General features: G+C 41.6%; 2 protein-coding genes across 2 annotated transcripts in view; both read right to left on the minus strand.

Moving 5' to 3' along the window:
* Window positions 1-27,293, minus strand: part of LOC134621184 (uncharacterized) — a 479,207-nt gene that overhangs the window by 140,917 nt on the left and 310,997 nt on the right. The gene's annotated exons all lie outside the window — the stretch shown is intronic.
* Window positions 234-11,894, minus strand: LOC135932487 (uncharacterized). Its single transcript, XM_065469970.1, has 4 exons — window positions 11,888-11,894; window positions 9,026-9,352; window positions 3,036-3,410; window positions 234-334 (listed from the first exon to the last, which is right to left on the minus strand). The coding sequence occupies exons 1-4, from the start codon at window positions 11,892-11,894 to the stop codon at window positions 234-236; spliced, it is 810 nt and encodes a 269-aa protein (XP_065326042.1).

The raw sequence follows: 27,293 nt of genomic DNA on the forward strand, positions 1-27,293 counted from the left end.
ATCTCTCAGGACCAAAGTCTTTTTGCTTCATTCACAAAGAGCTGAAGGCTTTTTACCTCACAGTTTGTCCTTTGATATTATTGGATGATGGACTATGGAAAACACAAATGTGCACTTCTTAATGGCTCATATGTGCTGTGAAAGAGCTCTTTGTCATCTTGAAGCCTTTTCAATAGTTTTTCTTTGGCTGTTTGTAAAGTTTTCTGTGTGAACTCTCAGGAATCTGGAGCAGTCTAATAGAAGTCTACTGGGGTATAGAGGGAGGAGCTTCTGTCAGACTCTTTCTGATGAGGAACTGAAGCCGCTCTCATGGTCTCATCAAATCCATCAGACTCTGCTGAGAAAAACAGTCATGTGACCTCTCAGAACAAACAGCCTGTTAGTTTCCTGCTGCCTCCATCACTCACTTTCATTCACTCTCAATCACACTAACATCTGGATCATCACACTCATCATTTTCACAATAAAAGCCTCATATTTATGGCTGCTCCACCCTGACATGTGACAACATCCAAATGACTGGATCAAAGTGTTTGAATGATCTCAGCAGCTTTAAAACTATTGATATTTATACATTTACATTGATTTGGACTAAACTAACAAAACTATTGATTTGATCCAAACTCAAATCATGCCAGAGGCTTTTATTTTGAAGTTAGGATCATTTTTAATGGTCTTCTTAGTCTGTTCATTTAAACACACAGTTGCTCCGCCTGACATTTTTGGCTTTTAGATCAAAACATCAAAGAATTTATTTTATTTGAATGAACTGAAAATAGATTCAAACTAAAAGCTTTTAGAGAATAAACTCCTACATGACCTCTGACCTTTGACCTGTATCTACAGCACTGACCTCTGACTTTCAGCTCCACCTTTCTCTTCAGCAGGATGTTTCCCTCCCTGCTGTAGACGGTGCAGGTGTAGGTGTAGTTGTCTCCATCTGTGGGGTGTTTCAGGGTCAGACTGAGGTCTCCAGTTTTCAGCAGGTCTTCATTCATCTTCGTTCGGTCTCTGTAAAACTGGTGCTGTTCTTCAGGCTGGTCAGAGCCGTTCTCATACACGTGGACCTTCCTGTTGTCTGCTGCACTTATGAACTCATAATTGTCCTTCCACTCCACTTTAGCGTCTTCAGGCAGGTGAAGTGTGGTGTTGAAGGGCAGCTGGACAGACTCCACCCCTGAATCCACCTCCACCTGGGGGACTGAGAGGACAACAAAGCACAACATGAGCTTGGATGGAGACATTTGTGTTGACTCTAACAGGCTGAATGCTGCTGCTTCACTGGGAGCTCACTGTTAGATAGAAAGTGGTCAGTGTGAAGAGGAGACGCAGCAGAAAGATGAAGACTGACAGGAAGAAAGCAGTGAACAGACTGTTGGAGCTGCTGTTAGTGGGACAGGACTTTATTCAGTCTCTGAGGACCAGATTTGACTTGATGAAGCAGAGAAACACAGTCTGAGTGTTTCTGTCACACTCACTTCATCACACAGCTCAGTTTGACAACATTTGGAAGAATTTGATAGAAGCCTTCCTTTAGTAAAAGCACCAAGAAAACACCATGAAAACACCTCACTACACACAAAACTGCAGTACTGGCAAATTGGACATAAAGTCTGAAAAGTCAAAGTACTTATTGTGCAGAAAAATGTTCCCATCAGTGTCTATGGATCAATATTACTGCTGCACATGTTTAAGGCTGAGCTCATTTCAAATCCTTTCTATTGTGTTGAATCTGCAGTAATGCATCATATTCTATAAAATCATATGTTTGTAGTGGCTGTCCTGTGAGGACCACGTATCTCTAAATAAACAGCTGTTAATGAGCTCACAAACACAGGCCTACAGCTGGATTTGAAAAAGTCCATTCAATAGAAAATCAACAATCACAGCTGGATTCAAAGGCTTGAGCTCTGTGTGACATGGTTACCTGTCAGTATCTACAGGGGGATTCAAATATGAAGGAAACATGAAGGTGGTGCATTAGAAAAACTGCTGCTTCAACTTTCACCCAACCAAGTGATTTCTCACAGATGTTAATGTGAAAATGCTGTTGATTTTCCACCTGTTCAACTTCCTGTTTTATTAAATCAATCATGGCAGGAGCTGATGTTTCCATCATCAAGTCTTTCTTTGCTAACGTGTTAAAGGAGTTATTCAAAGCTTCTTCACTCTGCACTGACTCCTCTACATCACACATATTAGCCCAGTGCTCAGTAAGCAGAAACTGAGCTGTTACCATGACAACACACACACTCACCTCACTAACACATTGATCTGCTTCGTAGCCCTCTGCTCAACACTGTTTCAGTTAAACCTTCAAAGATACACTAATGGAAACTCAGAGACAGAAGGTCAGAGTGGAGCTGCAGCATCTTAAAGCAGAACAAACAGCTCCACCTTCCCTCCACCTTTAATGCAGTCTCAACTCCAAGGACAAAGCTTGTTAGGATGAGATGTGCTGTTGCTCAGCATGTAGAACACGTGTCCATGTAGCAGAGCGAAGCCCCAACAGCAGCAGCTGTAATCTTCCATCACTGTAACCTTCACCAGGTGCTGAGTGGAGATATTCGTGTAAGTTTTAAAGAGATGTTTCTCAGCACAGTTAGCGTTCATTATCTTCTTCTTAGCATCACTCTCTTTTCTGGATTAATGTGCGTGTTGTAACTGTCACACTGAAGAAAGAGAAGCTCTCTTATTTTCACGCACAGAAGAAAAACTGGTGCTTTGGAGATGTTTTAGAGGGGGCGGAGCCACCAGTGATGTCACAAACTGAAAGTATCACATAGTTAACTGCAGAAGTCTTAACATTTGGAAATCAAGCTGAAGACAGTAAGCTGAGATGTCTAATGCTTCTGCTATTTTATGTTTCACAGTCCTGCTGATACATGTTGTAGTTATTCTGACGGAGCTATGACTGTTTTTGCATCAAGTTAAATATATAATAAATAACATCAAACTTCCTGACACTGTAAAATACATAGATGGATGGTTTGATCTGATCCCACTGTCACCTGACCTATATCCACAGCACTGACCTCTGACCTTCAGCGTCACTTGTTTCTCCATCAGAATCCTCTTCCACCTGCTGTAGACAGTGCAGGTGTAGGTGTGGTTGTCTCCATCTGTGGGGTATTTCAGGGTCAGACTGAGGTCTCCAGTTTTCAGCAGGTTTCTTTTCACTGTCGTTCGGTCTCTGTAAACCTGGTCCTGTTTGTGAGGCTGGTCAGAGCTGTTCTCATACACGTGGACCTTCCTCTTGTAGTAATCATCATAGTAGTAATCATCATAGTAGTAATCATCATAGTAGTAATCATCCTTCCACTCCACTTTAGCATCTTTGGGCAGGTGAACTGTGGCTTTGCAAAGCAGCAGGACTGACTCCACCCCTGAGTCCACCTCCACCTGGGGGACTGAGAGAGAGAGAGAGAGAGAGAGAGAGAGAGAGAGATAGACTGCATAAAAGGAGCAGAATGAGGAGGAAGGTAGTTTGTGTTGTAGGTTTTGAGATTTATGGTGGGAAATTGTTATAAAAACCCTTTTTATTACAACAAACATGATGTTCCACTTAATTGCATTCAATTATAATGAAGACATTTTTTTGCTTTTCTGGGGGAACTTCACATTTAGGCTGTTCAATCTGATCTCTGCAGGATACCACCATGTTTAAAGTTTACTGAATACAGAAGTTGAGTTATATAAGGGAGACTGATCCTGTATCTTGTAGTTTCTACAAAATGACCACAGGAAGGCGACAGATCCTGGCTGAGTTCTTCTTTGAGTTTCTCCTGCATGCTGTTGGGTTACTCACCCTCTTTTTTCATTTTAATCTCCTCTCTGTCCTCCTGTGTTTACCTGCTCCTCTCTCAGGTGCTCAACCTGCATTGAGCTGTGTGTCTTGCCTCAGTTTAGTCTCAGTGCAGTGCTGCAGTATTTGTCCCTTTCCAGAATCCACACAACACAACAATTAAATTCCAAACATAGTTTTGAAATGTGGATTTCTTTAATTAAAGATCAAAGCTATCCAAAGCTATCTGGCCATGTATCAAAAATCCTGAATGAACTGTAATGAACCACATTTCACTGCCACAACCTGCACTGATTAGGGACAGACCTGCTGAATCAAGGATTCACTTAAATAGAAGCTGTCAGACAGAGTGAATCTCAAACAGCAGCACATCATGACACGATCTAAAGAAACAGCCGAGAAACAAAGACAGTGACATCTGTCAGTGTGGAAATGCTTACAGAGACATTTCTATGGCTTTGGGATAGAGGTCTGCGCGGGAATGTTTTTTTAGTCCCGCTCCCGCCCGCTCCCGCAAGGTTTTGTACCGCACCCGACCGCTCCCGCTGTATATTCAGTCTTTGTTCACCCGCTGCCCGCTTAGAATAATTTTCTACCCGACCCGACCGTTCCCGCTAAATTTAGATCTGGTTTCCAAAATCTCACATTTAAATGGGGTACCACCAAAAAATAGAGATAACAGATAAAACTGCAGGTTGTGCAATGATTGTATTTATTTTTCTTAAACAAGATGCATTTATCTGTCAAGATGCAACATTTATCTTTTAACATGGAAAACGTGTTGCAAAAATAAAATAAATAAAAACGAATACAGCATTGTGGCCTATTTGTTATTTTTATGTAAAATACAAACGTAACATTTTTCTGTCAACACAGTAGGGAAAGTGTCGCGAAAAAAAAAAAAGTCACTTAAAATTGTAAACAAAAGAACAAAATAGTTGGCCACTGCGAAATTAAATGATTGTTTAAACTATCAGTTTAACGAAAAAATGTCCCAATGTCGAATTCAAGGTCTCTCCTACAAAAGAAAATATGCATATATAAATACAACAATAAACGACATCTCAAAATTATAAACTATTAATCAAATGAACGAAACTTACTTAAAAAATCCAAATTATTTTAAATTTCCATGCAGGAAAAGAATGTCACTGACTGATGAGGGTTTCAGTACTGAACGTCTCTCCTCCAAAATCCGACCACAAAGGCTGAATGCTCTCTCGGAAGGTGCACTCGTTGCCGGGATGCAGAGGACAAATCTTGCAAGGTTGCTCAGGGCAGGGAACTGGGAACTGTTGGAATTCCACCACTGCAAAATGTTTTGTTGACTTGATAATTCAAGTTTCATGGTCCTGTACTCCTGAATCTGAACATCTAGTGATTTTGATCCACATGATTCTTCCTCTTCCTCCCAATCTGAAAATTTATGAAGAACAGTAGGCCTTTTGGCAGGTGTTGGTTCAACATCCTCATCATGTGCATGATCAAACTTTAAATCTTCGATCATCTCCTTGACTCCCTGTATCACATTCTGTCGCCCTCTTTCATCTAACATTCTCAGACCTCGCAGATTTGGTGTCAGAAAGGTTGCTATTTTATAAAGCATGTGAACAGAATGGGATGAAGTGCTGTCTGCTGACAGTAATTCTTTCAGCCGTGTTACACAGACGGTTGCAATTTCAGAGAGCAGAGGGTCTTTTGTGGCTGATGTACAGTGCTCAATTAATCGCACAGACCACGGAAGAACAAGTGAGGCACTGGGAGCTGTGTTATCAGTTTCCAAGTCGTCAGTTGCCTCTTTGAAGGGTTTTAGGAATGATACTAGTAATTTAAGAGTACTGATGCTAATGCGTCCGATCTTGTCATAATTATTGCTCTCAGTCAGCACAGATGCAATGTCTTCGTACTGTTCCAAGACAGAATTTAACATGTCAAAGTTAGAGTTCCATCGTGTCTCTATGGATTGTTTCAGTGACTTTTTAAGCTTGCCCTGCTGTCCTGAGTGTTTGAAATATGTAACCAACTTTTTAACATCAGTCAGAAGGCTAGCGATCTCTGGAGACTTTTCGATTATGGCAGGACCAAACGCACTGGAGAGAGTCACGTTTAGTATGTGCGCTGTGCAGTTTAGCCTCGTGTATTCTCGTAAGGCACTGATCATGTTGGCTCCACGATCTGTGACAAAAATAATCTTTTTGCCCATGTCTGTCGCATCAATGCCAAACACTCTGAGATTCTGCAGCAGGTGCCTTCGAATGTTTTCACCTGTCTTTGAGGTGCTTGGGTCAAAAGGGGCAGCAAAAAGCACTCTTGAATGTAGCTCAGATTGCTCATTAACGTAATGGATGGTTGCAGACAAAAAGGACGTTTTTCGATATGTTTCTGTCCATATGTCTGCTGTAACAGCGCATCCAAACTTCGATATTGTTGCAGTGATTTCCTCCACAACATGTTTACGTAGACTCTGAGCCCTCATTTCAACATTTCTTGACACCGTTGTGGGGTGTGGTAGTATCTCACAGACATCGAATTTTCCTATTCTTGCTGCTGTGTCGACCAAATGTTGGGCCAGCTGTGTGAAGCCTTTTCCAGAGATGGTATCATACGGTCGAATGTCTTGGCAAACAAACTGAACACATTTGTCTCTGGTTTCTTTTTTAAACTTCTCTGGCACCAGCAAAGATTTAGTAAATGCCAGTTTTGTTTGCCCCTTTGTGATGGGACATGAGTGCCGCCTTAAACCTGAGGTTCCAGTCTTGTGACTGCAAAAGGGTAAAACTTTGAGGCATTTATCGCATTGTACAAAGGGTAATTTTTTTCCATTTGCGTCTATGACGCATGAAAAAGACTCCCATACATCAGACTTGCCTGATGTGGGTTTCCTTAAAGTAAACTGACCGTTGTCTAATCCCAGCTGAACGTCCTTCAAGGAAATTGCATCTTCAGTTTGCTCTGCCATGTTGGTAAAGCGCGCTCTGATGCAGGTGATGCGCGCACAGAGTCACAGACTGTGCAAGTAAAATGCACATGCAAAAAGCACTGATCCATGCGCTCAGTGCGTGTAACAGGCGTGAGCACTGGCTGTACCAGTGCTCAATTAGAATGAGGAAATCACAGATATGCTGTTCCGAAAAAATGTCGGGCACGCTATATTTTCAGACCGCCCGCTCCCGTTCAAATTACACCAGAGTTACCGACCGCTACCGCATTTTATTTGGAAATTTATTCCCGCGCCGCAAGAAATCTGGTCGGGTCCCGCGGCTCCCGCGGGACAGCCGCGGGAATGCAGACCTCTACTTTGGGACTCCTGTAAAGTCACAGTGAGGACCATCATCAACCACACATAGAGAAAACTCACAAACAGATTAGTTCAAGAGCACATCAATGACTCATCCAGGAGGTCACAGAAGAACCCAGAACATCTAAAGATGAGATAAAATCTGAACTTTATGGAAGGTTTGAGTCCCGTTACATCAAACTAACAGCATTTCATAACGAGAACAGCAACAGTCAGACGTGGTGGTGTGATGTGAAGGCTGCTTTGATTCAGGATGACTTCCTGTAACTGATGAACCATGACCTCTGCCCTCCAACAAAACATCCTGAAGGAGAACATCAGGACATCAGTTCATGCCCTGAAGCTTGAGAACACTCAGGCAGCAGGACAAAGATCTGAAACATGCCAGTGAGTCGACCTCTGAATGGCTAAAAACAAAACAAAATGAAGGTTTTGGAATATTTGATAAAAGGGCCTAAAACACACAAGATTTAATAAAAAGCTGCATTTTCTATGTCCTCAGGTTGTCTTTCTCTAATAGTAAAATTAATTTGATGGTCTGAGACATTTAATTGTGACAAATATGAGAAAAATATGAAATCAGGAAGGAGCCAATAGTTTTTCACAGCACAGTATGAACTTGGCAGTCCAACATTTTACTGTTGGTTGTCATTTCACACCTATTAATATCTGGGAATCTTAATTGATGACTCGTTCACCTTCAAACCACATGTAGAGAATCTTGTGAAAAATCTGAAGTTAAAACTGAGATTTTATTTTCAACATAAGTTGTGTTTCTCTTTTAATACAAAGAAGCGACTTGTTGCTGCAACATTCTTGCCTGTGCTGGATTATGGAGATATTCTATATATGAATGCTTCTGCTCAATGTCTTCGAATGGTTGATACTGTGTATCATGCTTCTCTGAGGTTCATCACTAACTGTAAATCTCAGACTCACCACTGTGAGTTATACTCTCAGGTAGGATGGCCTGCTTTGGTAAGTCGGAGGAATTCTCATCTATACAGTTTTATAAGGCGATACTTGGGTTTCTGCCTTCTTATACATGTTCCCTGCTTGCAATGAAATGAAACATGCTGGTCGGGATTCTCTTCGTCGGCATGGTTACTTGTTGCTTTCTGTTCCATTTGCCCGAACTGAACTTGGTAAAAGAGCTTTTGTCCATGTAGCACCCTCGGCTTGGAACAAACAGCAGAACGAATGGAAAATGACTGAATTCATTTCATTAAGTGCTTTTAAATCTAAACTACGAATCCTTGAGGCCAAGTCCATAACATGCAACTGTTTCAATTAGATTGACTGTCATTTTAACTGAGTTTTTTTATTTTTATTTGAACTTTATTGAATTTTATTTTTTCATTTATTTTTGCATGTGTGTTGTTGCTGCCTGTCTTTAATTGAGTAATCTCTGTAACTGTGAGACACTTGCTGCTGCCTATCTGGGCCAGGTCTCCCTTGAAAAGAGGTTTTTATTCTCAACGGGCTCCTCCTGGTTAAATAAAGGTTAATAAATAAATAAATAAATAAATAAATTTATGTTTCCTGGGTTTTACTTTTGTCTTCTTCTCATCTGTCTGCTTGGTTGGATTGATCACCTGTGCATACAGCTCACCATTACTTCAGTAATACTCTGATTACATCAGTAAATACTCTGATTTCTTTCATTCTGTATCTTACAGGAGTTATGAAAGAGTACAAGGACATTTTTGTGTTTTCTTGTTTCTGAGTGTTGAACCAAACTGGGTTCTAAAGCACTGTTGGATTTCTGCTTGGATAGATTCACAACAGTCAAAGAGTCAAAAGTAAATTTAGTTTTAAAACTGTGGTTTGCATTTTTAAAGCTGGAAAGTTCTAAACATTTGTTTCAGACAGTGAATCAAGTGTGTAGCTGACTCGTTTCCTCTCAGTTCTACAGCACTGACCTCCGACATAGAGCTGCACTCTTTCCTTCATCAGGACTCTTCCCCTCCTGCTGTAGGCGGTGCAGGTGTAGGTGTCTGTGTCTTCTTCTGTGGGGTGATTCAGGGTCAGACTGAGGTCTCCAGTTTTCAGCAGGTCTTCATTCATCTTCGTTCGGTCTCTGTAAACCTGGTGCTGTTCTTCAGGCTGATCAGAGTCATCCTCATACACGTGGACCTTCCTGTTTTTTCTGTCCGTCCACTCCACTGTGACGTCTTCAGGCAGGTGAAGTGTGGCTTTACAGGGCAGCTGGACAGACTCCACCCCTGAATCCACCTCCACCTTTGGGACTGAGAGGACAACAAAGCAGCACTGAGCTCATTTTCTCTGACTGAAATATTTAACATCAAAGTAGCCTCATGTTACTCAGAATTAAGAAGTAAGTGAAAACAAAGATTGAAATAAAATAGAAATAAACATTTGAGGATAAATGATAAGATAACTTTATTGTCCCCTCATTGAAATTTGTTATGGACTCAAGTACTACCTTCACAGAGTAAATACACAATTTTTTTGTTCACGTATGATTCATCAGGTTGTTATTATCAGTCAACTTTATCTGATATATGAAAAAGTCATTTAAAGATTGTTTCCTGTGTGTTGTGAAAGCTGATTGAGACTCTTGTCTGTGTGGGTATCACATGGTATGTGTGACTTATGAGTTTACAAGCCAAAAGCCTAAAATGTAAAAATATTAAATTACTTTATTATTTTCACTTTTTAACCCATCTAAACTCACTGTAACACACACAATGTTATTCAATACAGCAGCAATGATGTTCCTGTATTTGAATGTATTAGAAAGTAACGCATTACATTAAATTACATTTGGCAGTGATGAGCAGCCAGACTGCCGCCTCTGTTTGTACCTGCTCATGTTTCTACAGTAGAATCACCATGACGACCACTTTTTGTGCTGCTTTTCATCTTTGATTTTGGTTTTGTGTTCATACCTAAACCAGGGCTGTCAGCGGTGACGCGTCATCACATTTACATTTTTCAATGAAATTAACCTAGTTAATTAATTAATTAATCTAGAGCGGAGACCAAAGTCCCCCTGGATACCTGTCACTGCAGCTGAGAGGGTAAAAGGACGCTTGTGTTTAGAGAGACAGAGTGCTAAAACAGAGTTTATCTTTGAATGTCTTTGACCAAAGTAAATCATCTTTAACTCTGTAGACATCATCTGAAGAGTCGCTCTGGGGAGTCCAAAGTTAGAAATTACAGCAACCACTGCCCAACACTGTGGAGTATTTGAAGGTCCAATTGAAAAAACCTTAATAGATTTTTTAAACAATGTGGGAGTCATACAGTTGTGTCTGTCTGGTTGTTTTAAGAGATCACTAAAATATCATAGACTCAAACTGGTTTCCATCATATATAAGTTGGCTAAGTTGTCATTGGCCAAGCTAGCTGAAACAGAGAAGTAATATTTCATAATATTTCATAAAACCTTCATACAAATTTTATCTTTCAGCCATGTTTAGATTATTTTACAGTTATGCACTTTGTACATAATTTAATTTATGTATTGTTGAATTTCTGGATTCTTAAAATATACATTTAGAATATTTGTAATGTAGAGCCAGCACCGCTAATTTGTTCTTCTCTGGATTGTTAATAAGCAAGTTTGGCATAAATAGTAATAATACTTATTTAAAGTGGGAGTGGTGTGTAACTGCATAAATACACAGTGGGTAACTGTAAACTTCTGTATTCTTATACACCTCTAACAGGTCAGCTGGTAGACGGATTCTTGTAGTGGTTAAATGGTTTGTAATAAAGCAGCAAGTCTTTTAATTCTATCACAGGGTGGAAGTGTGAAGGTGAAGTAATTAGTATGTGCGTACTTGATTTACATGTCAATCTTTTCTTGTCTTATTTCAGATTCCAATAAAACACATCCTTTCCATAACGTAAAAAGATAAAAACTCTAAGTTTTTAAATTCTCCTTGTTAAAAATACTATTCCATGATCTCAGATTGGGATTTATTTGGTAGTTACCTGTATAACAAATTAATCTAATTAATCTAATAATTAATATATAATTAAAGAAGTTCAACAGGCTACTAGTAAAGTGTCTACATGTATAATTTCAAATTGATTTTGTGCTGACTTGCCTTTTATGTGCTTTTTACTGCACTGAAAATGAGTAGAAAGCAAATGTCCACAAACAAACTCTGAAAGACCTTCAGAAAGCAGTCTGGCTCCTTGGAAGGAAAATACACAGAAAGAAGGTGAAGCTCAAGACTTTTGCACAGTACTGTATGCCTAAATGGGATGAGCCTCATGTGATTGGTTGATTTAATATTTTTATCACAGAGACATTAAAAAGGTGTACCTAATAATATGACCATAAAGAGTAACAACGCTTTAAAAAAAACATACCAACAAATAGGGATGGGTATTGATAAGATTTTAACGATTCTGATTCCATTTTCGATTCTGTTTAACGATTCGATTCTTTATCGATTCTTGTTTTTAAAAAAGGAGAACACTAAGGTCGATTAGCTTAGAACTTTGTTTTATATCTTCTCTTTCAACAAGATAGAAATTTAGGAGTAACATGGCCTTACAAACCCAACAGTGAGATCTTAAGAGATCCACAGCCTACGGCTCTTCAATGGGGTGTCACAGGGTCCCCAGGAAAAAAATTGTAAATTTAAAATAATAAAATAAATATTCTTCTGTAGCAATAACAAAGTGTAACATAAATTATTCTGTAGCAATTACACAAGAATATCCAGTAATGTCCCTGCCTACAATTAAACACATTCACTTACTGTTAGAGTGAATTGTTAAATGTTTGTCATTTTTATGCTTACCATCCATTTCTATATTGTTTAACTGTGGGATGAAAGGAATTTCACTGTCCCCCTCCCCAGATTCTCGAGGTTCTGGGTGAGGGGCTGTAGTGTTTTATTGCAGATACATCCTATCTGGAAGATCTGCTTCTTTTGATGTAAGCTTCCTGCGTTTACGACCCTTAGGTCAGCAGGAGGTAACACACACACACACACACACACACACACACACACGCACTTACAAAACCACAGGCAAGGTACTCTTTGTGTGTATGTATACATCATATGTTAATGACCCTATGCATATTCAAGTAACCTCAATAAAAGGAGTGCTATGGGGAACCTGGCTGAGAGTCTGACGGAGGTCAAGTGGGTGCAACGACACTTGGCTCCAGGCAGGCCTCCCTCATGCATGAGTAACACAAAGAACTTTGCCTACTTCGTGTCTTGCTTGCTGTGTAATTACATTGCCTTTAACGTTCCAGCGAATAGGTTTAAGCTACAAACCTATCACTTACCATCTGCTGTGGCAAATGGCTGCAAGGTTTTGACCACAAACTAGTCACTGCTCGGTGACATTCGGGCCTGAAAAGAGACGCTACCGGTAGACTGCAGCGACAACTGCCAGCGAGCGCCAGCCAGACTCTGTCTGTCTGTCTCATCATGGCCACCTAAATGCACAATGGCAGGTTTTGTAATAAGGCAGATTGTGCTAACATAATATGCACTGTTAGTTGATTATTTACCTGCCGCATTAACGGGAGAGGACGTGCAAACATTACCGCTGCTGCTGGGTTGAGATTCACGAGTCCGGAGTGGAATTAAAGACATTCATTTAAGTTCATCGCGTGTTTTGTGAGCAAACGCTTTTGCATATTCGTAGTGTTTCCTCCCTTAATGAAATATCTACTTTGCAAGTATTGCAAGTTGCCCTGTTGTCATCCGTTCTCGTAAAGTATAAACAAACTTTTAAGCGTTTGAGCCGCTTAGGCGCCGTGTTTCCTGCCAGGTACGCTCCGATGCTCCGCAACGTGGTGACGTCATTCGGGGCGACTGGAATCGATAAGGGAATCGTTTGCAAAAATGGCAAACGATTCCAAGGAATTGAAACAGTGGGAACCGGTTCTCAACAAGAACTGGTTTTCGATACCCATCCCTACCAACAAAGTATTAAAACACCCAAACTGGCTTGAATATTTAGAGCCTGCAGTGGAGCAGCTCATGGTAACTGGATGCACACAGAGTTGGTCTGTAGCTGCTGTGTGAGGTGCTGATACCTTTGGCTGAGCATTTCTCCCTCTGTTATTGCTTTGCTAGCATTGCAGTGTTTAAGGTGCTGCAGTATCTGTGACAGGGTCCTGGGGGCTACAAAGAACCCCCTCCAATATGAACCACATTAGTTTGTGCTTCTAACTCTATCACAAACTCTCCACTGCTGGAGTTGATGCCTTAAAGCAGAGCATGAGGATGCTGGCAGATGACAACATCCTTATTATCTGAGAGATGCAGGGAAATGTTTTAGACCCTGCCTGTTTGTTCAGGCCACATGTTTGTTCCTGCAGATGAGCAGACTGTGGAATAAAATCCACAGGTGAACAAAGTGAGGCAGCAGTTTGCTGATTTCTGCCTTCTGTTAAATTGTGGGACTCCAACACGTTAGTCTGCGGCCCAGCTCATCTTCTCTTTCCAAAAGGCTTTCATAATTATCAGCCTAGTATTTTATCGGCTTTCTCCCTGATAAAGACTTTTGGCAGGAGTTTATTCACGTTTGAGTTTCCTTCACCCAAGCAGTGCAGAAATGGCTCTGCTACACTCCACATCAGATGGGTGGAGCAAGACACCTGCTATTCAGCCCCATCCGACAGTAAACTGAAAGCAATGAACTTAAAATAAATTTTAAAAAGGCTGAATTTAAAACATAAATAAATAAACAGTTTTCTTAATTAACTTAAAGATGTCTGTTGACATTTTTACATTAGATAAAGCCTAATGTTTAATAATATGGGTATACAGATGATTAATTGTAACACAATATTTATCCTGTTTTTAGATAAAACATAATATTTTTTCACAGGTTTAGGTACTGATCATAAAAATTATTAGCAGGATTGGACCCAAACTGCAGGACTTGGAGGACTGGAGTTGACGTCAGCTTTATAGCTGGATGTAGAGTATAACAACTTAATCATACTGGGAAACACTGGGAACTTGCTGGAGAGATGACGTGATCACAACAAAGAGCAGTGGGAGACAGACAATATAAACACCAAGTGAATCGATGAAGAGAGGACATGCCTGGGAAAGATAGCTGGAAATAATCTAAGTGACGAGAGAGGCAAAACTAAACTGAACACGATGCACACAGGAAGAGTGACTATCACAATAAAACAGGAACCAGACGGACCTGACACAGGAAGACACGAGAAACAAGCACAAATGAGACTGACTACAAAGAAGGAACAGAGAGAGGAGACAGACAAAAGATTAAGGAGACAAGAATGAAGACAGAGAGCGAGAGAAGGAGACACAATGAGAGAAAAAGGGCGAGGGAGAAAGACACTGGACACGAAAAGGAACTGGCTTCAACTAAACATGGAACTTAGAACAAGGCAAACTTGGAACCATCAGGATTTAACAGACTCAAAAAGTAGATTGTCTTAAAGCTCATTCTAGAAAGAACTAACAGTTACAGGCAAACACACAACACAGCTGTCATGGTCCAGTCTCCGTGTTTATGTTTTAGTTTATTATTATTCTGTGGTTTTGTTTATCCTGCTTTTCTGTTTTCTCTTTTTTTCACGTTTCATGTTCCTGTGTTCTGTGTCCCCCAGTCTGTGTTACGTTTGTGTGTTGTGTCACCTGTATGTGTTTCCTGTTTTATTGTGAAGGTCTGCGTCTTATGTGAGTGTTTTCAGTTCGCCTCCCTGGTCTCGTCATGTTAATCACTCCCAGCTGTGTCCCCCACCTGTGTGTAATCTCCCTGGGCGTTTATCAATATGCGTACTTGTGCGAAAAAGTCCCGGATGTGTTCTCGATCCGCCCGTTTTATCGAGCATGCATCAGTGTAGACTTGGGACAGCTAAATATCCCAGAATGCATTTCGTCCAAAACTCAACAGCGGACTCCCGGCACATCGTTTCCAACCCCCCCCCCCCCAAACCGCTCGCGGTCTTCTCACTACTCAGGTTAAAGAAACCCCAGCAGCTGTCTATTGTATTGAGTGTCCACTAGAATAGAAATAAAAGCGTTCTAACATCTCACCTGCTTGTTTTTATTAAGGTATGTACATGTATGTACATGTACACTATTTTTATTAATAGAGGTTTCACTACTGAGGTTAACAATGATATATAAGTCACTTAGATCACTTCTAAATGTTAATGTTTGGTTTATTTCAGTGTTTTATTTGTTCCTGAGTAAACTGGTTTGGCTGTGATTAAAGTTAAGCTTCATAACATATTACTCACAGTTACATTAAGAGGGGACGGCAGTAAAAACTCCGGCCCTGTGACATCATCACGTACGCAGGTGTTCCGACTGTACAAATCACGAGTCCGTGCTCGCGTACTTGAGAATTGAGAAACAGCCCACGAGTCCGTGCTCGCGTTCTCGGCGGGTACGTACTCACCGAGAACGCGAGTATGTACTCGCGTACTTGGGCATTGATAAACAGCCCCTGTGTTTCTCTGAAGCTGTGTCCCAATTCAGGGTATGCACGCTTGAAGTACGCATTTCAAGTGCGTCCCAATTCGAAGTGCACTTCAAATGCATACTCCAAATGCGCCGTCGATTTCCCCAAACATCAAGCGTGGTCCGGTGCACGCTTCGTGGTCCCATATATCCCACAATTCATCGCGCGGCGGTGGGTGTGGATAATTTTGCCGCAAAATACGGCAGAAGGGAGCGGCCGAAGAGAGAGAGAGAGAGAGAGGGAGAGAGAGCTCTGCCCTCCCAGGGTAAGTCTTCTGACTTATCCCACTTTATTGAACGGTAGCCGCTAAAAGAGTAGTTAATGTCGCTACCTTTTTTTTTTGTTTTTTGTTTAGCGCGCTGGAGCTGAGAACACGGACAGGAAGGCGAGGACGCCGCCGGGTTTCCCCCTTCAGCACCGCTTGCCTGGATTTTTTATTTTTAGTGACTTTTATACTGTGGCAGACGCCACTGGATTTTTAATGTTGTGTTTTATTGATTTCTATTGTGTTGTTCCCTGGCCAGGGTTGTTTTAATTCATTTTACATTTTTAACTGTTTAACTACAATAAACTATATTTTAGACATACAGTTTTTAATTCGTGTGCATTCCTTTGGCTGCTCCACTGCTCTGTCTGTTTTGAGGAAGGTTTTGATTCAACAGATTCTGGTGTTAATTATCAGCTTCACCAATCTCAGTGGAGCTGTCGCCTGCAGAGCAGACTGTGTCGTAGTGGACAGCTCCAATGTGGGAATGTAAGAAACTGTTGACTGGGTTAGAAGAACATGCAGGTGAAACACACACACAGACACACAGCATACCTTTCTTCAGTAACTTCCATAAATACACTCCAAGTGCCACAGTAGCAGCAATAATCATGATAGCCAGGAGAACCCAGCCCTCAGCAGGAAAGATGTACGGCTCTGTAAGAGACCAACAACAGAACGAGGTTTACATGATTATTCTTCTCTAAAGTGAATAATCACCTAACAGGTCTGCTGCTCATCAGGTTAAACAGCAAAGTCTACAGGAGTCATCGGCTACGTACCACAGGGCATCAAGCTGGCAGTAGTTAAACCTTTACTTAAAAAGTCAACTCTTGAGATTGATTACATGCCAATCTCCAACCTTCCTTTCATATCAAAAATCCTTGAAAGAGTAGTTGTCAAACAGCTAACAGATCATCTGCAGAGGAATGGCTTATTTGAAGAGTTTCAGTCAGGTTTCAGAGCTCATCACAGAAACAGCTTTAGTGAAGGTTACAAATGATCTTCATTACACATATTATACAAATATGTACGACTGCTTTCTGCACGTGTAACATCGTACCCACTGAACGATACAGTGGTGTGGATTAAACGTGGAATCCAAGCAAGGATTTGAATTTTTGGTTCAAATAAATTAAGAGCTTTTCTATTTTACAAAGTTACTCGTCAAATGAAAATATTACTTTTAATGTTGGACAAACTGATATGATAAAAAATAATATAGTTAAGTTTTCGAGTGTGCTGCTGACCTTTGACCTGCAGCTGAACATCTGTCAGTCTGGGTTCTTCTCCCGTCACTCTGATGGTGCAGGTGTAGTTGCCGTTGTCAAAGATGTGGGGTTTCCTCAGAGTGAGGCTGAAGTCTCCAGTCTGCAGAGCATAAGTCTTCATGGATGTTCGGTCTCTGTAACGCTGGTTTTGATCTGTCAGCTCGTCCTCTTCCTGCTGACGCTGGTGGACGGTTGGAGGATTGAGGTCGTAGCGGCTCCACATCACTGTGGTGGGTCCAGATACAAACGGGATGTGACAGGGCAGCAGGACTGACTCCGCCCCCTCGTACACCTCCATGGTGAAGACTTGGTGGGACACTGTGAGGACACAGAGAACAGTGTTGGGAAGGTTACTTTTAAAATGTATTCCACTACAGAATACTGAATACATGCCCCAAAATGTATTCTGTAACGTATTCTGTTACGTTACTCAATGAGGGTAACGTATTCTGAATACTTTGGATTACTTAATATATTATCATGCTGTTTACAACTACGTGAATGTACTATTGCTGTGATTTATTACTGTTACTGAAGGTCCGAAACGTAGTAAAGGGACCTCCGGCTAATACGGTGGGTTCCGTGTCGGGCTCGTAGCTGAAAACTAGCTTTACTTTGTTGTCTGGGTCAACTTTGCTTGCGGGAGACAGAGAGAGGCGTTGAAAGGCTGCTCCAACGGAACTTATTTTTTCCGGAGGAAAACACGAACACAGCGTACAGTTGAGTCTTAATAGCTTACTTACAGCTGGGCTCGTCAGGCACTCTTCTTGGCTGCAGTGGTTATTATTATATTTACATGCTTCCAGCTCCCGTTTTTGCTCCGTGAGAGCTCGGACTTTTCCTTTCTCTCCCTCCCTCGCTCACAGACACATAACGTGTATGGTAGTCCATTCTCCCTGCAGCACGGACTACACTGCCCATGATGCTACATTCTTTAGGGCCATGCCTGTAGCATTCTGCCTATTAGCTTAGCACAACAACAACAAAAAAGCGCTCTCTCACCCAGGAAACACGCAGAGAGAGAGCGCGTCACCCTGTAACCATGGCAACCGTAACGCTGCCGCCTGGAACAACAGAACGTAGCTGTCAAACAAACCCAAACAGTCCTGACCCGCGACAATATGAAACAGGGAAGTACCGCCGTGTATTCCATTTATTTCACCAAAGTAACTGTATTCTAAATACCACCTTTTTAAACGGTAACTGTAACGGAATACAGTTACTCATATTTTGTATTCTAAATACGTAACGGCGGTACATGTATTCCGTTACTCCCCAACACTGACAGAGACACACACACGAGTCAGCTGTCTGTGTGACCTGTTGGTCACATGACCACCTGAGATTAGAAACTAGTTCTACAAGATGGTGTCTGTATAAGAGTCACGAGGTAATGCTACATGTAGGCTGCATTAATCATGACTCCAAAAAGAGGTTTTTCAGGACTTGCTGGTTTAAAGTGTTAAAGGCTGATAATCCTGTGTTTCCTGTGGGTGAGCTGCTGTCTTTGGTGCCTCTCTGTAGGTCAGACCTTTCAGTGCTGTTCACACCTGAAGGCTGTTTGGACCTCCTGGGTTAGTTTTCAGGAGTGTGTGGGTACATTTATGAGTCTCTCAGTTCTGTAGATTAAACACCAGCTGATCCGACTAATCATACTTTGGTCTTAGCATCTGACATATATACAGCTACAGCACAGCTGTTTATAAAGCTCATATGCATGTGCATTGTTCTTGTCCCTGCACAAGTCTGTTAGTGTGAGAACCTCTGACCTTTTATAGTCTAAGCAGGTTTTTGGGTGTGTTGCTGACCTTTGACCTGCAGCTCTAGTACTGCCAGTGTCCGTGTGTTTCCAAATGCAGTGATGATGCAGGTGTAGGTGCCGCTGTCAGAGGTGATGGGGTTCCTCAGAGTGAGGCTGAAGTCTCCGGTCTGCAGAGAGTCCGTCTTCATGGATGTTCTCCTCCTGTAACGCTGGTTTTGGTCTCTCAGTTCATCTCCTTCATCATTACGCTGGTGGACAATTGGAGGATCGAGGTCATGGCGAGTCCACACCAGAGTGGGAAAGGCAGGTACAGAAGTTTCCTTGCAGAGCAGCAGGACAGACTCCACCCCCTCATACACCTCCAGAGCCGAGGCATGCTGGGAAACTGAGGACACAGAGACACAAACATGAACACGCTGTGAGTGTAAACCTGAGCTCTGTATCAGTTCACTCAGAGACCTGTCAGAGTTTAGAGTCACACGAATCTGTGCTGATATAAAACATCAGCTACCTGAAGTCCTCAAATATAAATGAGACCCTCTGTTCTTAGATGTTATAGGACCAGAACTGAAAACATTAAGGAGGACAGAATAAACCCAGCCCACGCTGTCACGCTCTTTTACATTGGTTTGTTGCTGCTCCCTCTGGTCAGTGTAAAGTTAAGCAGTAAAACAAGGACACACATAAAACCGTCTCTGTGGGTGACCTGAAGCCTGTCAGTGTTCAGGATACAGTCAGCTGTGGTTAATGTGGATGAACTGGTCCTTTAAACAGACAGAGGCACAGACCACATTATGTACCTGACAGGAAGTTTAACCACACAGTAATTCATGGATACGATATCATACATGGCCCATAGAATGACATGAAGAAATATAATGCATTTTGGACATTAAAGTTACTTTTTTTGTTTTTGAGGATTTGTTTGTTGTTGAGTGTGATGTTAAAACAAGTTCTTGAAAAAGCAAAAAAGTATTAAATATGAAGACGATATGAGCTGAGAGCACAAACATGCTGAGGGATTGGCTGTGTTAGTTCAGTGAGAGCGTCAAAAACTAATGTGTCCACTCATGTCTGCATTTGGATTTTGTTAAATATGAACAAAGCAGAACCAGAAGTGCTGCTAAGTGTCTGATTAGAAAGAGAGGACCAATTTGTTCATTTGGTAATGAAAGTTAAAAATGAAAGCTGTCCCTGGAGTTTCCTGGGTTTCACCAGCTAGACAGCGAGATAATGATGCTTCAGACTTATTTCCTTTTTTTGTGCTGATTTATTGTCCTGTGACCATTGCCTTCTCTTTGACCATCGTAAATCTGAAAACATACTAAATATTGTATTAGCTAACTAACATCGCAAACTAGCTTGTTACATGCTTATTGCAAGCTAACAGGATAAAACGTTCACACTCACTTAAACGTACAAATTATCACACCAACTTTAAGCAAAGAAACAATTATTATTTTATCATCACTCATACTTACGGACAAATCTCGTCCAAAGCAACAACATTTTAAGGTCCCCGTCAGCTTAAAACAATAATACTTCGGCATTACGTTCAGCTTTTTTCTTTTTCGCAAAGTAATCCGAACAATATTACAAAGCAGCCACTAGAGGGAGCTCCGGGGCAGTTTACAAACTGTATAATCCAGCGTAATTTATAAAAGGCAGAACAGAAAGGCTCATCACTGAGTTTTATAGCTGATTCTGATCATTTATCAGTGCATATCCATATTTTCTATCTACAAAGCTCACACTTGAATGGGCAGTCGGCAGTAATGACACCCGGTTACGCCAATCGGAGGTCACTAAAATCAATATTGAATCGGTGTGTAACTTTGCCAAAACAATGTCGGACTCTGTAGTTTTCTCTGGTCCCCTCCCCAATCAGACCAGGAGTGACATGTTTAGCCGCATGTTCTCCTTAAATTGCTGGCTCTCTGAGTGGTGTCCCAGAAACGATGTGGGCTTCATAGATAATTGGCAAACCTTCTGGAGGAAACCTGGTCTTGTTAGGAGAGACGGCATCCATCCCACTTTGGATGGAGCAGCTCTCATTTCTAGAAATATGGACCAATTTATTAAACCCCCCAAAATATGACTATCCAGAGTTGGGACCAGGAAGCAGAGTTGCAGTCTTACACGCCTCTCTGCAGCTTCTCTCCTCCTGTTACCCCCCCAAAAACCCATCTCCATTGAGACTGTGTCAGCTCCCAAAAAGACAAAAAACAAACTAAAAACCAGCAATAAACAAATTAAATATAAAAAATCACAAAGAAAGAACAATACAGTATCCACATCTGAACCAAAGAGTAAAACAGTGAAATGTGGATTATTAAATATTAGGTCTCTGTCCTCCAAGTCTCTGTTAGTTCATGACTTAATAATTGATCAACAAATCGATTTACTCTGCCTTACAGAAACCTGGTTGCAGCAGGATGAGTATGTTAGTTTAAATGAATCAACACCCCCGAGTTATTCTAACTACTAGAAACCTCGAAGCACAGGCCGAGGGGGCGGTGTGGCAGCAATTTTTCACACCAGCCTATTAATCAATGAAAGACCAAGACAGACTTTTAATTCATTTGAAAGCCTGATGCTTAGCCTTGTCCACCCCAGCTGTAAAACTCAGAAACCAGTCTTACTTGTTATCATATATCGTCCACCTGGGCCTTACACAGAGTTTCTCTCTGATTTCTCAGACTTTTTATCTGATTTAGTGCTCAGCTCAGATAAAATAATTATTGTGGGTGATTTTAACATCCATGTAGATGCTAAAAATGACAGCCTCAACATGGCATTTAATCTGTTATTAGACTCAATTGGCTTCTCTCAAAATGTAAAAGAACCCACCCACCACTTTAATCACACTCTAGATCTTGTTTTAACATATGGCATAGAAACTGAACATTTAACAGTGTTTCCTGAAAACCCTCTGCTGTCTGATCATTTCCTGATAACATTTACATTTACAATAATTGATTACACAGCAGTGGAGAGTAGACTTTATTACAGTAGATGTCTTTCTGTCTTTAACAATATAATCCACCCACTGTTATCATCTTCAATGCCCTGTATCAACATAGAGCAGAGCAGCTATCTGAACGCTACTCCAACAGAGGTCGATTATCTTGTTAATAATTTTACCTCCTCACTACGTACGACTCTGGATACTGTAGCTCCTGTGAAAACTAAGGCCTCAAATCCAAAGTACCTGACTCCGTGGTATAATTCTCAAACACGCAGCCTAAAGCAGATAACTCGTAAGCTGGAGAGGAAATGGCGTGTCACAAATTTAGAGGATCATCATTTAGCCTGGAGAAATAGTTTGCTGCTTTATAAGAAAGCCCTCCGCAAAGCCAGAACATCTTACTATTCGTCACTGATTGAAAAAAATAAGAACAACCCCAGGTTTCTCTTCAGCACTGTAGCCAGGCTGACAAAACGTCAGAGCTCTACTGAGCCAACCATCCCTTTAACGTTAAATAGTAATGACTTCATGTGTCATGGTCCGCGGCCCGGCGTCCGAGGAGCTGATGGGATGCTCACGCCCACGGGCGTGGCTGTTAACTCCACACCTGCATCCCATCCCAGGCGATCATCAGGTGGACTATTTGATCCAGCCCAGCCTGCTGCTCCACGCCAGTCCGTTAGTCGTCTCACAGTGGTAACGTATACCTACGGGGAAGCGATTGTGAAAACCCTCATTTGTCTGTATGAGCGCTGATTTTTTCCTGTGCACTCAGATAACAGCTCGGCGTGTTTTTTGAGCCACCTGCCTGTCCACTTGCCCGCCTGGAGTTTGGATCACCTTCAGTATCCGTCACCTCGCCTTTCCTGGAGCTCCCCGCGGACCCTGACCCCTCCCTCCGACTCCCATGGCCCCGCTTTGACTGTAAGACTCATACTCTCCCCCACGTATGCTGCTATTTACCCACGCCCCAGTAATTCTTTTCCTTTTTCTGTTGCAGCCTCCCACAGTCCCGTTTTCGGCGTTCCTACGCGACTCATCTCCCGGTCCCTTGGTTTCTCTAGTTTCACGCGTGTTTCCTTTAACCCTCCCAGGACACCTTTAGTTAAAATAAAGTTTATTTTCTCGTACTCCTGTGTGTGTGTTGGCTCTGCTTCTGGGTTCAGCTTGTGCACTGAACTTCGGTTCATGACATCATGAACTTCTTCACAAATAAAATTTTTATCATTAGAGAAAAAATGACCAATAATCATCCCACAGATGTAATATTATCTACAGCTACTTTTAGTACCATCGATGTTAAGTTAGACTCTTTTTCTCCAATTGATCTTTCTGAGTTAACTTCAATAATTACTTCTTCCAAACCATCAACGTGTCTTTTAGACCCCATTCCTACAAAACTGCTCAAAGAAGTCCTGCCATTAATTAATTCTTCGATCTTAAATATGATCAACCTATCTCTAATAATCGGCTATGTACCACAGGCCTTCAAGGTGGCTGTAGTTAAACCTTTACTTAAAAAGCCATCTCTAGACCCAGCTGTCTTAGCTAATTATAGGCCAATCTCCAACCTTCCTTTCATATCAAACATCCTTGAAAGAGTAGTTGTCAAACAGCTAACAGATCATCTGCAGAGGAAAGGCTTATTTGAAGAGTTTCAGTCAGGTTTCAGAGCTCATCACAGCACAGAAACAGCTTTAGTGAAGGTTACAAATGATCTTCTTATGGCCTCTGACAGTGGACTCATCTCTGTGCTTGTCCTGCTAGACCTCAGTGCTGCGTTCGATACTGTTGATCATAATATCCTATTAGAGCGATTAGAACATGCTGTAGGTATTACAGGTACTGCACTGCAGTGGTTTGTATCATATCTATCTAATAGACTCCAATTTGTTCAAGTAAATGGAGAGTCCTCTTCACCCACTAAGGTCAATTATGGTGTTCCACAGGGTTCAGTGCTAGGACCAATTCTATTTACATTATACATGCTTCCCCTAGGCAGCATCATTAGAAGACATAGTATACATTTTCACTGCTATGCAGATGACATGCAGCTCTATCTATCCATGAAGCCAGGTAACACACACCAATTAGTTAAACTGCAGGAATGTCTTAAAGACATAAAGACCTGGATGGCCGCTAACTTTCTGCTTCTTAATTCAGATAAAACTGAGGTTATTGTACTTGGCCCTGAAAATCTTAGAAATATGGTATCTAAGCAGATCCTTACTATGGATGGCATTACCTTGGCCTCCAGTAATGCTGTGAGGAACCTTGGAGTCATTTTTGACCAGGACATGTCCTTCAACGCACATATTAAACAAATATGTAAGACTGCTTTCTTCCATTTGCGCAACATCTCTAAAATTAGAAATATCCTGTCTCAGAGTGATGCTGAAAAACTAGTTCATGCATTCATTACTTCCAGGCTGGACTACTGTAATTCATTATTATCAGGATGTCCTAAAAACTCCCTGAAAAGCCTTTAGCTGATCCAAAATGCTGCAGCAAGAGTACTGACAGGGACTAGAAAGAGAGAGCATATTTCTCCTGTTTTGGCTTCCCTTCATTGGCTTCCTGTTAAATCCAGAATTGAATTCAAAATCCTGCTCCTCACATACAAGGTCTTAAATAATCAGGCCCCATCTTATCTTAATGACCTTGTAGTACCATATCACCCTATTAGAGCACTTCGCTCTCGCTCTGCAGGCCTACTCTGTTCCTAGGGTATTTAAAAGTAGAATGGGAGGGAGAGCCTTCAGTTTTCAGGCCCCTCTTCTGTGGAACCAGCTTCCAGTTTGGATTCGGGAGACAGACACTATCTCTACTTTTAAGATTAGGCTCAAAGCTTTCCTTTTTGCTAAAGCATATAGTTAGACCTGGACCAGGTGACCCTGAATCCTCCCTTAGTTATGCTGCAATAGACGTAGGCTGCCGGCCGGGGATTCCCATGATGCATTGAGTTTTTCCTTTCCAGTCACCTTCTCACTCACTATGTGTTAATAGACCTCTCTGCATCGAATCATTTCTGTTAATAATCTCTGTCTCTCTTCCACAGCATGTCTTTCATCCTGTTTTCCTTCTCTCACCCCAACCGGTCGCAGCAGATGGCCCCGCCCCTCCCTGAGCCTGGTTCTGCTGGAGGTTTCTTCCTGTTAAAAGGGAGTTTTTCCTTCCCACTGTCGCCAAAGTGCTTGCTCATAGGGGGTCATATGATTGTTGGTTTTTTCTCTGTATCTATGAAGCGCCTTGAGGCGACTTTTGTTGTGATTTGGCGCTATATAACTAAAATTGAATTGAATTGGAATCGAACTTGTGAGACTTCATCAGAGGTGTAAACATCACAGAAGATGTCTTTTCATCAAAGTAACTGAGGATAAAACACAGGAAAACATGAAGGAGATTTTTCTGGCCTGACTTTTTATAGCAGATGACCTTAAATATTCTGCAGTAGAACAAAAACTTAAGAAAACCATGAATCAACATCTGAACATTACCTGATGCTGCTGAAGTGAAGGAGAGCAAAGTTACAGAGGTTTTATTAGAGACCCAGATAGGCAACAATTTGTAAATGTTTGAATTTATTCTGTATTAAACAGCAGAAATTAGGCTTTTTTGTCAGAGTTTATTCTTGAAAAAAGAACAAAACAAAACAAAAAAACAGCAGCCAACAGCGGTGTAATCAGCAAGCGAATATTGCAGAAAATAGAGATTTTTGATGATAAACTGTTCTTGAAGTACAGAGAGAGAGAGAGCAGTGCAGAGAGTGTGATTTTTATCGTGGTGGAAACAAAACCGCATAAGTCAGAGGGAATTAATGACGATGTTTATGTGAAGAGTAGTTTTGATCTTCTTTTGTTACTGGTTCAGTCAATTTTGGTTGGAGACAAACCCTGCTGAATCAGAATCTGTGAGCTGCTGGCTTTCAGCACTGATGACCTGCCTGTGCACGTGCTGTCGGTTGGACAAGATGCACTTTGTCTTTACGTCTTTGTATGGAATCCGTTTACCAGCTCTCCTTTACTGTTTTAGCTGTTTGGTGGTTATTGAAATAGTTTTGTGAGCTTTAACCTGAGATTCTGGCGTTTCGGGCAAAATACATTTATACTTAAAAATCTATTCAGAATTTAATGAATCGATATCACGTCTTGATGCATTCTCAATCATCCAGGAAAGTAAATCTCCAAAAGTTGAATCTGTTCATCTGGACGTAGCGTTTTGTGGGAGAAGACTGTGATTTTACAGCATTTTTATAAGTGCACTTTCATTTAAGCTGAAATACATTTGAGTTTGTCAAAGTGCCAAAATAACAGGAACACAAACAGACTGGTGTAAATTCAGCTCACACAGACTCTTTGTGTTCTCTACATGCAGACCAGCTGTGCTCATATGTGCAGTTACAGCTCATTTAGAGGCAGGAATATCCTGCTATGTCCCTGTTAGGACCTGCTTCTCTGACTGCTCACCACTCAAACAGCTTCATGACATTAGCAGTAAGAGCAGATGTGGATCCACAGCAAACATCAATGAAAGAAGCTCAGAAAGCTCTTCAGTAAAACCAGTGTTAGAAATGAAACACACAGCACAGCATGCTGGGTAATTACAAGGACTCCCATCAGGCACAGGGAGGCACGTCCCCCTAACTACTCATGCTGATTAAAACAACACACACATGTTACATGCACTTCTCTCCACGACCACTAGATGTCTCCACACTCTGTGCTGACTCCAATGAATGATCAGAGCTGCTGAGCCTGTTTGCAGACAGAGGAGGAGCTCCTGGTGATCCGTGTGGGACTAAAAAGCTCTGATAACGTCCATCCAGCAGCTGATAACAGGGACATTTGGTGCCATGTCAGAGCTGCACAGTCAATCATCAGTTTGGCTCTTTAGTTTGAAGAGTTCAAAGCAGCAGCAGAGAATCTAAAGTGTGTCACACAGCACCAAGTTTCCTTTGGTCACATATGAAATGTGAGTCAGAGCTTCAGCTACACAACAACACACACACAGCAGCTGATTGTAACATGAGCTCATCTGAAAGCCACCAAGAAGAATCCAGTGATTTGAAAGTTGCTGCTTTGGATTGTTAGTTTGATCTGAATCAGAATCCAGTGTTTGATGGAAATCTCCTCCTGCTGCACTTCAACGCATTAAAGAGAGAGAGATGATGATGAGAGCAGAGAGAGGAAGGTGTACTTACCGTGCAGGAGGATCACAAACACCACAAACATCTTCATGTTCCTGTCAAACTCAGAGACTCTTTAAAAGCCCTTCAGGACATCAGCTCACAGCAGCTCTCACTTTCCTCTGCTGATCATCTACTGACACTCTCACACTGCTCACACTGTCACAGAGTTCAGCTTCACACTTTGTTAAAGCACATCTGTGGAATGAAGTCCGGCCGGCCACAGATCACTTCTGAGGAAAGAGGAGGACGTTCAGCCTCCTCGTAGTGTAACTGCTCCAGGTT

This window comes from Pelmatolapia mariae, linkage group LG3_W (assembly GCF_036321145.2).
Source record: "Pelmatolapia mariae isolate MD_Pm_ZW linkage group LG3_W, Pm_UMD_F_2, whole genome shotgun sequence".
Taxonomy (NCBI): Eukaryota; Metazoa; Chordata; class Actinopteri; order Cichliformes; family Cichlidae; genus Pelmatolapia; species Pelmatolapia mariae.

Excerpts from the sequence above, each read along its gene's own strand:
- LOC135932487 (XM_065469970.1), bottom strand. Across the intron at positions 3,411-9,025 it reads AGTGCAGCTCTATGTCGGAG|TCCCCCAGGTGGAGGTGGAC; the intron begins GTCAGTGCTGTA and ends TCTCTCTCTCAG. Across the intron at positions 335-3,035 it reads AGTGACGCTGAAGGTCAGAG|AGTCTGATGGATTTGATGAG; the intron begins GTCAGTGCTGTG and ends TTTTCTCAGCAG.